The 15,936-nt window shown below is 43.0% G+C and overlaps 1 protein-coding gene across 1 annotated transcript in view; it reads right to left on the bottom strand.

Annotated features, from left to right (window-relative positions):
* The window catches only part of DNAJC1 (DnaJ heat shock protein family (Hsp40) member C1), a 99,258-nt gene extending 86,280 nt beyond the window's left edge, over positions 1–12,978 (bottom strand). The window contains exon 1 of the mRNA XM_048061736.2: positions 12,695–12,978. Coding sequence (XP_047917693.1) covers positions 12,695–12,868 — 174 coding nt within the window. The 5' untranslated portion in view covers positions 12,869–12,978. The remainder of the gene's footprint in view (positions 1–12,694) is intronic.
* Positions 12,979–15,936: the final 2,958 nt, after the last annotated feature.

Here is a 15,936-nt window from a genome sequence, read left to right as displayed (position 1 = left end):
GCACTGGAGATTTTGAAATAACGTCACTCCAGTCGTTCTCTGACTAAAGAGGAAAGGCAGAACTAGTGCAGCTGTGCTTTGTACATGGCTATGGTTCTGAAATGCTGCTGTCTCAACACGAAGCGCATCTGCTTGTTGAAGTAGCCTTATTGCACTGATATGAATGAGTCGCTTCTTCTTTAAGTGGCAATAATTATTGTTACCAGAGAATCACTGTGGTTGGAAGAGCCATAAGATCATCAAGTCCAACCATCATGTAACAGTACCAAGTCCACCCCTAAACCATGTCCCTAAATACACATCCACACATCTGTCTCACCCGACATATTTCGTGAATGATTCTGATTAAATTTCAAACTGATTTAGATTGGCTTTTATAGTTAATATAGTTAATAATCACCATTTCATAGTCACTGATTAATTCACACAGTGTTATCTTATGGAATATAAATGCTGTGATGGCAGACTAGAAAAGCTGAATGCCACGTAGCGTTTTGTGACAGTTTATAATTATATTAGTAATTGCTTTTACTGGATCTTGTGTCTAACCATGGCTACTACAATAAAACAGTAGGAATTATATATTTTTTAAGTATCATCTGAAATGGAAGCCTCTTCTCATTTCCTATTAGGAATTACTTAAAATCTTATTAAATGGAAAGATAAAAATCTCAAGTACTTCTTTCAACTGATCAAAAATTCTGAATAAACTTGTTTTCCAACACAAGTTTCCTAGCTATCGAGTAGAAAATACTTCTTCTGTGAGTTTATAACATGTAGTTTGTAGTTTCAGTTCCACTGATTTTTTTTTCCTGCTCCAATACTTTTTCAACAGTACAAGCTAACCCAGCAATGACCAAAACAGAACTGTGAATTCAAATGTTGGACCGTATCAGTTGAAATACAGATAGAAGGTGCCAGCCAGTCAGTTGTGTTTTGCAGTTTACAATGGTGAAAGAACAAACTTCTCCTGTACATAAGTACTTAAAAATTAAGTATAACTGACGTACATTCATGTTCAGTTATGTAGTGAGAGTTCCCAAGGTAGTGCACACCAGCAATCCATTCAGTAATTCTTCTTGGTCTTCGTGTTTCCTGGTTAATACTAGGTACTTAACCAGAAAGCTGAGTTTATTTTGCAAACAAAAGCTTCTTCTCTACCGGTCAGGTAGAGACTAGCCTGTCAATGAGTTACCGATCCGCTAATTTTCTGAATCATGGGGATTTTTGCCTTTTACACCTTTATACTTAACTTTCTTACTTATAAAGGACCACAATGTCCAGACACCTTAATTTCTGGCAGAGGTGCAGACCATCGGTTAGTGAACTTAGATTTAAGCACAAGAGATAGCAGGTAGCTGACGGACTAGCAGGGCCCTGTGATTGACTGGCTGAAGATCACTACCTCTGTGCACTTACATATTCCTCTGATCACTGGGGACATCAATTTAAAAAGGAAATAAGTATATTTTCCTCAGTGGTGCCATTCAGCGTGCCTTCCGATGAGGATTTATAGTTGGATAAATATGTATCAGTTTAGAAATCATGGATTTTTTTTTAGTGTTACTAGCAATTAAGAAAGCTGAATAGCTTTACCTTGTTTTGGATGCCTTCCAGGAATCCTGGATGCTCTGCTTGGTTTCCTATGTATACACTCCTGACCGGGTGACCCTTAAATTTGATTCTTAAGCAAAAATAATAGAGCCAAGTGCAATCGATGGTGTTACGTGAGGAGAACATGTGAACCCAGCCTTGTTTTGCAACCCAGTTTTTCCCTGCACTTCTCAGGCTCCCCGGTTTTTAATCAGTAATGTTAGGGGGTGCGTTCCTGATGGCGCCCTTCAACCAGCTGCTGCTGCACTGGGTTTGGAGAGCTGTCAGCAGCATCTAAGATCGTTTTGTGGTTTATAATTACAATCTGCTCTGTAACTATGGCTTTATATATATTTTGCCTGTCACCTTACCCTTACCTACAATGAATGAAGTTAATCTCACAGTATCTAACTACCCAAAATGTATAGCATCAGCTGTGGACTTTGAGATTTCACCGGGTGCTTTGCTCTTCGGCTTGTCACTGAAAGTGTTGCATACAGCCAGTCCCAGCACCAATCCCCCGGCAGGAGACCTTTCAGCTGCCTAGTCTCCGCCCTGAAAACTGGCCATTAAACCTTGCTTTTTGTGTCCTGCTCATCAATCTTGTGCTTTTAAGACTCCCTCGCCCCATCCTGTGGCAAGTTAGTTTCCTGGATAACCCTTGGTGTGGAACCTTGTCAAAGCCTTTTGCAAAACCAGACCGCCCCGTGCCTGCTGGATCCCCTCTCCATGCCCTCACAGGGGCACGCCAGGGCTCTGGTGGGTCGGTGAGGCAGGGTTTCTCCTTGCAGAAGCCACGCTGCGTCTTTTCCAACAGACCGAGCATATCCTGGCTCCAGGGCCTTTATTTTTATAGACCCCAGTGCCTTTAGCAAGGATGGGCGTCAGACTTCCTGGGCTGTAGCTCTCAGGATCTCTTCTCATTTGTTTACTGGTACAGATGGGAACCAGCTCCCTGCCAGCACAGTTTGCTGTGTCCTCCCCCCAGTACTGGGTTACCTCCTTCACCTGCAGGTCTGTAGCTTTGTACATGAATTTCCTTCAACAACGACCTCAAGTGAAAGCCATCATCCTGGCAATGCCTTAACATTTGATTTACCTGTTAGGTGTAACATGCCTGTATATTTACTTCAAGTTGAATTAGCTTCTCTTGACCTGTTTACTGCAAAGAATGTGTTGGTATCTCTTGAACATCTCCAACAGGAAAGACTCATGAAATAAGTTAACCAACCGCATGGCTGTAGCTTTATTCCCAAATGAAACTTTTTACATTTTTGTCATCAAGCACTCCCTAGCTAGCATCCTGCTTTTGATTATATTTAAAGAAATAAAGAAGTTTTGAAAAGACAAGCAGTTTGACATTTTAGTTTGCTCTGGCAAATAAAAAGTGTATTAACAGATTAGAAGTAGTCCACACATTTTTTTAGCTGCATATTTAAACAATTCTACTGGAACTGGCACAGAAACAACCAAATTGTCATTTTATTCATCGATTACTTAAAAGAATAGCTGCTATTAATGCAGCTTTCTTGTTCTACTGTTATTCATGTATGATTACACACATTTTCTTGGGAGCTCAGGCCTCTTACATTCTCAAATTCCTTCAGAATATCTCAGTACCATCTGCTTCTGTTAACTTTGCATCAGTAACTAGCAGTAACTCTGTACCATCTCAGACTTGGACAGTAGCTGTCTTTTCAGAAGGTCCTTGGGAGGCCTTGGGTTTGTACTGTTGCTTGAGTTAAGGTTAATGCAGAGTTGTTCCCCACCCCTTTTGACCAATGATCATTATGCCCTAGTAGTTCTGTGGGTTTATCAACTCCTAAGCAAGCTTCTTATTGTGATGTTCTGAAGTTTATCACTTTGGAAACAATGAGATTATTTATTTTACTCGAGGTCTCCCAGTTTTGATGTTGCCACTTATTAGTAATGTCACTGATCATTCCTGTTGGCTTAAATAAGATTTTATTTTTTTTTTGGTTATATAAATCACTGAAAACTTCAATTTTCATTTTCTATCAAATGTTAGCCTTGAATTGTTGAGGAAAAAGACGTGGCAGTTTTATGATACACCATCACTTCTACAAGTTTTTAAAACTTACCAAAATAAACCTCACACCAGGGAACCTGGTTGAAATGCAGGAACTGTAAGTTAGCATATGAAAGCTAGAAGTTGTATTGAATAAAGTATTTCAAGGGTTTAGTATAGTTCTTTAGTGTACAATCAATTTTCTTTTTCTGCTAAAGAGAGTTGCTTGAGATACTCATACTTCTGGGTATTACCTAAAATAATTAAACCCTGGATCTAATCCTACCTTCTGCTTCCATGCTGTGCGTGCACCTTGACTAATGCCAAGGTATGCGAATTTGGGGTAGACTTGGCTCTTTGCTGTCATCTGCATTGCTGAAGAGCGAGAGATTGTTTGAGAACCCAAAGGAACAATAATCAGTATGGGGTAATGGAAGACTACATGGGGCTGCACCCTCTGGGAAGTCTAGCTTTGTAGGTATTCGGTGCAGAGTTCAGATGGTCTTAAGATCAGACAGTTTCACAGGAGAGGTGTCAGTGAACATTTTTTAGTTTGAGCTACCTTAACAGTTGGACCTAGGATTGTCCTGATTAGGCTCTAATTTGTCATAGTGTGACAGCAAACTGAAATGCATAACTGCAATTAAACATCATTTAGTATTGCAGCTGATCTTTATCACACATGCCTTAGCTTTATCTCAGTTTTGTGGTAAAACCACAACGTTTAATTTTGAGCCTTTTTTGAAGCCTTTGAAGTTGTAAGTTTGTCATGTTACCTGAACATTTTGTATTTAAATACACGCTACTCATTCTCCCTGTAAAAGGGACAGAATTAGAGAGAAATACACTTGAGGTACAAATTCCACCTTAATAATAGAGAACTTTAATCCTGATGTTGTGTCATATTTTAAACTGAGACGTTTTAAATATTTCAGTACAAAATATATCTTAGTATTTATTTGAATTTTTATTTGAAGTCTAGAAAAAAAAGTGTCCCATTTTATAAGTGCCCTTGCACAGGTTGCTGTTTTTCAACTTCTCATGCAAATATATTTGTGAATATAAGCACCACTTAACACTGAATACAGACGTCTTGTTTTCTTTCTAAGATATAATTTCATTTGTCGTCTTTGTGTTTGCTTCCCTCAGAGTTCAGGTCTTTAACAAAGAAGAACTTTTAAAGAAAACCTGTCTGATATTTAGAGAACTATCAGTAGGGGCATGGTATCTTTTTAAATTCCTGTCCTAAAGCAAGCAGAAAGCTGTAAAACTTGAGTTTCTTCACTTCTGGAATATGTAAGACACATTCCCATAGCTTCCATACTTTTTTCTAACAAATTAAGACACTGCCATTGAATTAACAGTATCCCACCACCATCAGGGTACTGGTTATCCTGCCTGCTATCAGGAGGTATGAGGGCCTTACGTGACAGTTGGCTAGACCTGATCAAATTAATACTGTGGCCAGAAAAGATAGTACTGGACTAGGCTGATTTCTGAAACTGATTTCTCAGCCAAGACAGAACTGTGTCTTGATCAGGTATTCAATATTTTGCAGTCCAGATAAGACAAATACACAGTGTTTCCCATTCCAGCTGCATGAGCAGAACTTGCTATTAGCAAACAACCAAGCCACAACTCGCACCAGGGTTGCCTGTGGAGTCCCAGGCGGTTTGGCTGCAAGCCGTGAAGAAGTAAACGCACTACAATCATTTCCAGTCTTCACCCCAGTATCACGTTCATGGGACGTTTTAGGAAGATAATGATTTGGGGTATTTTTGATGGGGTAGCTTGCTCAAACCGCAGTGCTTTTCAGACACTCCACTGCAATACAGCCGCCTCCCCTCCCATAACATAGGGGTGAGATGGCACGAGTCCTGATGTGGTGGTCAACACCGTCCCATATGGGAGAACTGCAGCAAAGGAGACGAATTCAAGACAAACGTAAAACACAGAGCCGTGTATAAGTGGCAGAAGCCATCAGCACAGGTTACCTACCATTCCCCCTCAACAAATTGGTCACTCAACCAATTGCAAATCAAATGCAGAACTTCCAGGAGCTAAAATAATAGCACACTGTTTATTTCCACAATTTGAAGACCAAGCTATTATGGACACATCCTTAAAGGATTAGCAAAGCGGAAAGCACAGAGAGCAAGAGAAGAACAGCTAAAACATTATTGTTGCTGCAGACAAAACAAATAAATAAATCATCACTCCTTATTTTATCCCTTCCACAGCCTTTTGCATACTGTTAGCTCCCTTGGGTTCCCTGCTACACATCCCTCTGCACAGCGAGAAAGAAGAAAAATAATCTGAAATAAATCAGAAAAGTATTACACGACTGAGTTGTCAAGGAAAGCTATCAGTAAATGTCTGAAACTACCGCTAATGGCAAATTCTGCAACACTTTCATGTCTTTAAGAAAGGAGCCAACAACAATCAAAGCAAAACAAAAGTAATAAAACCAACAACAACAACAACAACAGAAACAAAAATAGATTTCCTTGGACAATATCCAAGCAAGAAGTCAGTAGAAGACAATACAGAAAACACATTTTACTGGAAAATGTAAGTTTTACAAGCCTAGACTTCTCAATCATTTTAAAATACTGCAACCATGAACAAAAACATCAGGGAACGTTATTCATACACGATACCTGTCAGTGCACTTACACAACACATTACGTAAAGTAGCAGCAGCTTACCTGAAAGTTCAGCACTGTTAAAAACAATAAATACAAAATCCAACAGCCCGCTCCACCCTCAGTTACAAATCTGAGCACAGGTATCACGACTGGTTCTCTGGGGCATTTCTTCCAAGCAAACTAGTGAACAAGTGAATAATCTCAACACTGACTTTGCACAACTTGAATTAATTTACGTTTCTGATGAAAAACAGAGTTTCCAGAACTGCTGGAAATCTCACTTCCACGTATAACTTAAATGTAGCAGATTTAAATAGAAAGCTTAAAAGCATGAAGGGATGCAGAGTTATGTCTAAATAACATACTGAGAAAAAAACCCACACAATTACTTTTGTGGAATAAACCAAAATTACAGCAAAAGCTGCTAGCAAGCGATTTGCTGGGATTTTTTTTTATTGCTATTTTTGTTTGAACTACTGCAATGAAGTCTATCACTGCTTCAATGTTGATGATTAGGTTTGGTGGTCTTCTTGGCTGCAACTGGCATCAGCTGTAATTGCCATAACAGGAACCAAAGTCAAAAAAACAGATTATGAAGAACCCTTCCTTTCATCCACCACCCAAAAGACACATGCAGATTCAAGAAATACCTGTGATCTCTCACTGTCCAAATAAAAGTCTGCTACTACTACTACCACCTAGTTGGACGTTACAGAAGTTAATTATTTTTGACAGACTGGAGCATTTAAGTTGATGCAACGTCTCATTTTTTGGCCGTAGAACCCAGATTCTGTGACCAACAGTGCATTGAAGTCTAACCCTTCCAAAACTACTAAACCCCCTTAATATGTATTTTGAACATGAAGCAGAAAATCTGAAACAGGTTTCAGAATCTAGAATGTGAACCATTAGACATGATGTTTCATCACTATCCCAGCAGCTTTGATTCCTCCAACACAAGTAGTGAGCCATCAAGCTGCTACATGGCGCTTCATGGCCCAAGGCTTTCAAAAGTCAGAGTGAATATCCTAGTTGTCATGCAAAGACAAACAAAATAAGAAAAGCCTAAAGTTCACAGCTTTGACACAATCATCGCAGTAAGTCTTGCCGTAATTGCACGGGTGTGAAGCTCTATCTCACTGAATCAAATACTTGCAAAGCTTGGGAGACTAAACCAGCGTTACCAACCTAAATATTTTTCTCTAAAACATTTGCAGATGACTTTAGTAACACTGCACCCACATACGTTACCCTTAGAAAGCATCAGGGAAGAAAACAGCCTTGAGTGTTAGAAGGAACAACCAAAATAAGTCTTCAGAGCATGATCCAGTTTGTCACCAGGAAGACGAAACAGACTGCTCCGTTTCTGGGCATCTCTCCTATTTCTCCTACCTCATCCTGCTTACACACACTTCGCCAGCCAGGGGAGTGAGAAGACCTCTCCAGGTAGGCTGTTTTTGCTGAGGTCTTGAGAGCATTCCTTGAATAGATGTGGCTCTCCCTGACATGCCTCCTCCCACCTGAGGGGACCACTCTGCGTACTCAAGTTCCCCAAAAGCTCTACAGCAAAAATAGTTTTATCTAGTTGTTTTGTTTTCGTTTTGGTTGGGTTTTTTTTTTGGACAGTGACCCACACAAGGCAAGAACCGAGGCAGCACCAGGCGATGTAACACTGACAGTTTCAGAGGTAGCCATTCATTCTGGAAAAGAAATTACCAGATCTATGCCCAGGAACTTTACTTACACAACACGTGAATCCGCAGCTTTAGAACTGCGGCGAACATCGGCAGTCAGCACACTCGCAGCATTCACCCCCTATGCAAGAACCTATTCGAGAAAGCTTTCTTAGACTGACATTATGCCTGGTAATATCATAAAAGCCAGGTAATTTGTCACGGGACTCATTTCTGACAAGGTTCTGCCTTACTAGGCAATGCAAGAGGTAAAATCCAGCATAGGCCATTTCCCATGAAGTGCATCTACCTCAATTCCTTAGCACAGATGTGCTAAGGAGCAGACATGCCAAGCAAAATTCCTTACTTTTCGCACTGACGGCGTGCCATGAAGCAGCCCTGGCGGGGCCGAACTGGGCTCCTTTCAGATAGGACCAAGCTGTAAGACGCATACCAGGAGCACAACCACCGTGCTTCAACACAAGCGGGCACCGAGCCCACGCGGCCAGCCTGGAACGAGTTCAACCACAAAATTCCCTGAAACGCAAACAGTGTGGGCATCAGTGCCTCGGCACCAAGCGATGCACTCTGCAGACACAGCCCTGCCGGACTGCACCACTTGCTAGGGCGCACACAGCCTCTCTGTTCCTGCGGCCTTTGAAGGGGCCCGTTGGCCCAACACCTCCAGCTCGTCTAGAGGCGTCGTGGCTTCTCGCAGCCAAGGAAACCCGACTCCTTGGTTTTCGCATCTTGCAATTTCTGGGAACTGCTAACACGCCAGGAGCTCGCAGGCTGCAGCTCTGACCTGGCACTACACCGTCATCGAGCAAATCCGCCGCCAAGCAGTGACGCTGATGCAGCGCTTAGCTTTTTCAGTGAAGTCACGGGAATTAAGCTTGTTCAAAATAAAACTCACATGCCACAGGGAAGGTATACACTGATACTAAAGAAGGCACTCAATATTTTCAGGGGCTATGTATTTATCCACAGTGTCGGCCCCCAAGTCGCAACCACGCGTTAAATTTTCCTCAGGAAATTGAGGTCCTAGGGCCTCTTCTACCACTTCAAAGGATGCTTGGAGAAACTTTGTTTGCTTTCATACACAGCCTGGGCCCAGCAGAACTTACAATACAAACCTGTTCCCTTATCTGATGGCCAGCAGAAGCCAAAGCCTCATTCAGAGATTCCTTGGTCCCAACTGATACAAGGCACACCGCCCTGCCCTGCTCGATTCTTGCAATACAGCTCGTGCACTTTAGCACATCTTCACATGATCAGCACGCTGCGGAGCGTTGTTAACACGAGCAAACAAGCAACATTTCCTAAAAATCTCTCCATCAAACCTCTTGTATTCTAGAACAAATCCTGAAGTTTCACAAGACATCCGAGGCCTGCAGTGCCTTCCTTCCAGCGAGCCAAAAATAGTAAAGCAGCGGGCAATCCCCTTGAAGCCACATACACAGTTATAATCAACAGCATACTTTGGCAAGAAGTTGCACGGGTGCAGCTGATGCCAGCTTGATTCATCCAGAGCATACCATATTTATGCAGGTATTGGCTAGTAAAAGCTGTAACAGATAGAATTAACTCGATCGGGGCATTTGTTGCCCTACAAGCTCATAGTTCCCCAGATCCTCCTGGAATTTTTCCAAAAAGTTGACATCGCTTTTGCACGTTCACGTTCTCAGGTAACAAGGTAATTTTATGACCGAGTCTGCACAGTCTCTGGTTTAATTCAGCAACCTCATCTGAGTTTTAAGATGAGTGCTATCTGGTCCTGATCCCTTTGCCAGTTTGAAGCTCTCCATATTGAAGTGATTATGGGCGCGATTATTACAGCTGATCTGTCAAGAGTTTATGATTCTAACTTGCCTCATTTGAACGCAACTTCGGTAAAGAACTGGAAGACATGGAAATGTAATCTTTTCTCAAGCCAAAGGTTATCTTAATCTCTCCATTTTACTAGATCAAACTTCTTTAGAACAGTAATATTTTAAAGTGAGCCATTCGAGTTAATCACATCATCAATTTAAGCACAACCAAAGAAATAGGAAGGTAGAGCAATTTAGGAATTGCTCAAAATGGCAGTAGAAAAAAATCTTAAGTTTAACTCTCCTTTATAAACGGTACGTTATTATGGATCCAATGGCTTAACAGATAGATTGTGTCCTTGCATCACATTCAGATACTTCTTCCTCTAGTACTCAACTGGGATGCTGGATAAGATGACCTCCAGAGGCCGCTTCCATCCTCAAACACCGCAAACCCTTGCAGATTTCTCAGCCAACTCTTCCCTGAATTCAAGCACTAAGCACGGTTATTAGAATAACTAAGTCACAATCTTACTCTTTGTCAACCCACTTTCACAACAAAACTCATTTTCATTATAACATCCTCCAACATCCCTGCCACCGACGCTGGAAAGCACGACAGCAGTAGCGTTTGAACCTAACGCTCTGCCAGCGCAATGCCACGAGGTCATTGAAAAGGCAAAATACAAAACCCTCAGTTCAGTGAGTATGGACTAGCAACCAAAATCATCATTTCTCTCCAATTCCAGTGGAAAATCCAGCAGCCAGATGCTTCATCAAAGTACACGAGAGAGTTAGAGGACTTCCCACAGTCACGCTGTCATTTGAGGTCAACAGCAGCTTCTGACACTGCATGCGAGGCTCAGCAAAATGCCAGTACAACAATTCTCCTACCAAGATCTAAGCTGCTGTAATGCCTTTAGAAAGTATTGGACTCATTCCCTGTATTTTTTTTTAAAAAATACAAGGTGACGTCCAGAGAAATCTGGCGGCCTGATATGCTGCTGCTAATAAGCGCTGTTGAGCATCTGCATTTTAGACATGGAACTTACATCCTGCTCTGAATCTCCCTCTCCCATAAATACATAGGGGAAGGGATTATCAAGACACAATACAAGGCAATGAATACCAATGAATACCAGAGGAATACGGAGACAGGGGGAAAAAGACAACAAGCTTTGATGAATGAGAGATTGTGAAACAGTCCAAAGACACAGCCACAAAGGCCATATTCACACAGTCTCTGTCCCTCTTGTGTGAAAACCCCAAGAAAAACACCTGAGCATATGGAAACACCAGCACCAGAACTACAAGATAATCACAGCACTGTAGTCAAAGCCATGCCAACTAAAACAATAGTGACATACAAAATAACCAGTAAATTAACTCCATTGAGTCATAGTTCTAGAAAACAGCAGAAAACCTGAAGAAACGCGCAAACAGAACGCAGAGACATTATGGTAAAGGGCAGCTTTGTGTTAAGGCATCCAAGGCAGAGCACAAAATACCTGACATTTGTGCACTTCCTTGACCCCATTACAAGACCAGTCACATTCTGGACACGGTAACCCAAACCACCGCAGCGACCTCACGAGTCGGCCCAAGTCAGAGCCCTACTTCGGTGCCTCGTCTGAAACGCTGGGACAGGCCAGAGCTGGAGAAGCAAGCAGCAGGAGAGGATGCCACGTGGAAGAACCTGTAAACCTGTACAGCTTTCTCAACTTTTTCCTCTGCTTGCACACTGCAGGAGATTCAAGTTCTCCATTATGATCTCCTAGTAATGTAGTGCCCGAGCTGAAGCGTGATGTTTAGTAAGAAAGTGCTCTGCTAGTTCACAACGTTATATTTTGATAACCTTATTGTGCAAGGTACAGATTCAGCCCTAAACAAAAGGTCTGTGCAGGATATGAACAAAAAGATGAACATCTGATTTGAACATCACTAATCAAAACACAAAAAATTGTATCCCTACATTACCTAAACACTAAAATTGCCTTTCAGGATTCAAAAATGAAACGCTCAGGCTCATGAAAGTGAAATTTGCGTGGCAGTATTTGCTGTGGTATATATATGATGATATTCCATCGTATTTAACACCAGAGGCTTAAGAAGTAAAACAAAAAGAGATGAAAGACTCAGAATCTCCCAGCCACCATCTTACAAGCACAGCTGGTAGTTTCCAGAACAGGACCCTTACAGGTGCAGACACCTCCCCTCTCCTTGCAGGGGAGGCCCTAATGAAATGCATCTGAATATAGCCTTACTCTCAGTAATGACAAGGACTACAGGGAACAGGTTTTAAAGTTAAAGAAGTTATTAGAACAGCAGGATCACCCACCACAATGTAGAGGTGCTAGGCGAGAAGCTAAGAATGAAGTGTCTTTTGGGGACAGCAGTAGAGTAAGAATAATATAAAGAATTAGTTCTTCAGGAGAGGAATACTGCCTGGAGAAAGCGACCAGAAGATCACTAAGATGTGTAAGAAGAGATGAAGCAAGGCTGCGCACGCAGAACAGAGCGCCCAGGAAAGGAAGGCCATCAGGTGGGCTCCAGGGCAGGCAAGTTGAAGACATGGAGCAGCAGCGAGGCCAGCAACAAGGAACCTGGGATAAAAGCACTCGGAAGAGCGGTGCCTGTGGTGACTTTGTGCGGACAAGAACTACCCGAAGGTGCGCAACGATCGCTGTGAGATACTCCCGAGCGTTGCCCAGCAGATGCGGAGCCCAGGCACAGCAACCCGAAGGCACAAGAAGTGAACGCCACCATCTAAAAGCCATCCCCAAGCTAGGGGCTGCGGGCACACCACACGCCGGGGCTGCAGGGGGCCGAGGCAGAGCTCCCGGGCAGGGAGCGGAGCCCCCGGGGGGGAAGGGGCCGGGGGGGCAGCCGGCCATCTTCGGGGCCGCGCCCGGAGGGGTGCCCGGGGGTCCCCCCGCTCACCTGCTGCACCCCGAGGAAGTCGTAGAAGTTCCGCGGCACCTCCTCCACCAGGTCGAAGAGCTCCAGGTCGCCGCTGTCCCACGCGCGGCCGCGGGGCAGGAGCAGCGCCAGCAGGGCCAGCGGCAGCAGCAGCGGCAGCCGGCGGCGGCGCGGGGCGGGCGGCGGGCGGCCCATGGCGACCCCCGGGCGGCCGAGGAGCGAGGACGTGGCCGGGCGGGCGCGGCGGCAGCGGCCGGGCGCGGAGGGAAGGCGCCAGGCCCGGCCCCGCCGGCTGCCGGCCCCAGCGGGGGCGGGCGGCGGGGAGGGGAGGGGAGGGCGGGGGGGGGGGGGAATTTCCGACCGGCCAATCGCCGCCGCTGCGGGGCGTGACGTCAGCTAGCCCGGCAACCGGCGGCGCTGGCGCAGTGGAGGCGGTGGGGGGCAGGGCGGCCCTTCCCCCTCCCCTTCCTGCCTCGGCCTTCCTCCTCCTCCTCCTCCTCCTCCTCCTCCTCCTCCTCCTCCTCCTCCTGCAGGGCTCAGCAGTGCGGGTTACCGACATTAAAGCGCCTGTTTCGCTTTCACTCGTGCAGCCCGGCTCCTCGCAGCGCTGCCCTCGCTGTATCCCCTTCCCACCCGGGCCCGGTTGTCGCTCTGAGGAAGGGCATTTTCAGCCACCTCCGAAACATCCGTGGTTTTCTGAATCCACCTCAGAAAGCAGGGTTTTTTTCCCCAGTTCACAAAAATCCTTTCCTGAATCTAGTTTACAAAAATCCCAGCTGCTAATCTAACGTCCTAGGAGGAGTTGGGCACCGCTTACGCCAGCAGAGCAGTGCCGTGGATAACGCTGTGGGAGCAGACCTGGCTTCCTGCTGCATTCAGAACAGGGGCTGGAAACAACCCTTACCAATTTGTATTCTATCACACATATCATAGAATGTATATCATACATACATAATTCATCCGTCATACATATCATAACCTTTATCATATCCTATGATTCTATAATTTTCCAACTCACGGGAGTCTCAGGCATTCTTTTCTATTGAAGCTGTTCCCCTTTGAATAAACTACTTAAATATTAATTAGATTGACATTTAAACTTATGTTTCCACATCCCATATGCATGCCCTCTGGGCTGTTAGGACCACAATTCTGCCTCTGGGTCTGTTTCCTGAAAAGACACCTAAACCCATTTGCCAGGAAATGATAATTTAACCAACATCTGATGTAGACTCTTTTTTTTTCTTTCTAATTCACCCGTCTCAAAAAGGAGCGCTTAACTGTTAATTCTGATCATCTTAAAAAGTGCTTCTTTCACTTCATCACAGAGCTAAAAAAATAATCCTTTCCTAGAGAATTGCAAAGTCATGAGGAAGTCTTGGGCTAGCTGTTTTATCAGCTGCTTTGTTTTGCTGGAGTAACTGAATCTGTTATAGATTGCTTTCTTCCCTCTTAATTATTTTCTTCTTCTATTCTTTTTTGCAGACCAGTACTCATAGCATAAAGTCCCTTTGTTGCCTAGTCTGTCTGCATTCTCCTTGCTTTCAAGCCTCAAGCTTTATTGTACAAAAATACCAGCTTTCAATTCAAAAAGTTACCAACCCGTAAGGTTATAAGGTACAAAGCTTAAAGATGCAAAGTACCATCAGAAACCCGGGGCAAATTAAGAGCTCAGCAAGGTAGTATGATTTCTAAACCAGCTTAAAGAGTTTTTTTAAATGTCAGATTAACAATACTCCAGTCTCCTTAGTATATGCTTTCCAAACTCGCCTTCCTTTCTCCCTTGTTTTGTATCTTCAATATGTACTTCATTTTGCCTCATTAGCTTCTAAGCCTCTTTAGTTAAGCTGATCTAGTACAATGATCATCCTTTGAAAAGAAGCCTTTTTAATTTTGATCTTATTTTTTATCATTCAGAATTTGTTACAGAGGATGACCTCTTTCAAAATCCATCTCTGGTTGCTCTTGCTGAAACTGAAGTTAAAACCTTCAAAAAGTGATAAAAGTAGCTGATCAGCTCTGTTGAGACTAGGAAAAACTGTCCTGACACTGACCACCAATTTCAGGTAGATTGTGGCTTCAACCCTTTATAGAGCAGCAGAAGATGATAGTTACTTTGAAAGAAACATCTCAGAATTCTTCAGCTAAATTATGCTGTCTTTCACTCAAGAGGAATGTGAACTTAGGAAGAATAACAGGAAAAAAAATCACTGATGGTAATAGGATTATAATTCTTTAAAATACATATTTAAGAGATATCTTACATTTAAGTCAGCATACTTAAATTATTCCGATCAGTTTTTAAAATGTGGGAAATTCAAATACTCATTTTTTATTCTGCTTTGTAAACTATTAGAAGAGAAGGCCTGATACTGCATGTAACATTTCTAAATTTTTTTATTTATTTTTAATTCTAGACAATGAGCTTGGTTTAAAAGTTTTCATTAAAATCATTCTGTACCCCAAGAATAAATACTGATATTTTGGTAAGAAACTGCTAAAAATGCTATTAAAACACTTGAAGTACCACCATAATAATGTCAGTCTCTTCCATTTTTCTGTTTTCCTGTTTCAGTCATAAGCAGTTATTTTTTCTTGGTGAGTCATTAGAGTCCTTGCCCCTTCTCCAACACTTCAATTAATCCAAGTCACATTAGACTTCCACAGTACAAAATAGAGCAGCTAAATTAAAAGTCAGTTCTCTCTCTCTGATTCAGAAAAAGATTTAAAATACAAAGCAAACATAAACCAATTCAGCAATGCTTGCCTGAAAGAGTATATGTGAGAAATTTGCAGTGGCAGGGGCAGTGACTGCTGGGTGAGATGACCAGTGATGACAATTTAAATCTTGGTATTGCTAACTCTGACACAATTGCATAGAAGGTAGAAAATTCCACACAACTTTGTCATCGTGGTCTAAAATTACTCATGTTGGGAGGTATTACTATTTTTTTTCTAACACGTATACATGACATTTAAATGGCTAGAGGATCAGAGGAGGTTTTTAATTGAACACCATATTCTGTACGCAGCCTCCCCAGCTGGGCAGCACCTTTATTTTAAGAACACTGGGAGCTGCAAAGGCGAGTCTGGCATTTCCTTTCCCTGCCTCGAGGTTTCTCTGCCTGGACACACAGGCAGGTATCACCGAACCAGGTATGCTCGTCCACTAAGCTCTCCTTTGCAAACCGTAAGGGCAAGAAACATACACAGGAATATGACTTGTTTAAATAAATCTATGTTCTGATGCTAATTGACAGTAG

The sequence above is a fragment of the Anser cygnoides genome, chromosome 2 (genome assembly GCF_040182565.1).
Source record: "Anser cygnoides isolate HZ-2024a breed goose chromosome 2, Taihu_goose_T2T_genome, whole genome shotgun sequence".
Classification (NCBI taxonomy): Eukaryota; Metazoa; Chordata; class Aves; order Anseriformes; family Anatidae; genus Anser; species Anser cygnoides.
The sequence above is the reverse complement of the archived record's forward strand: the minus strand, read 5'-3'. Positions and strand labels throughout refer to the sequence as shown.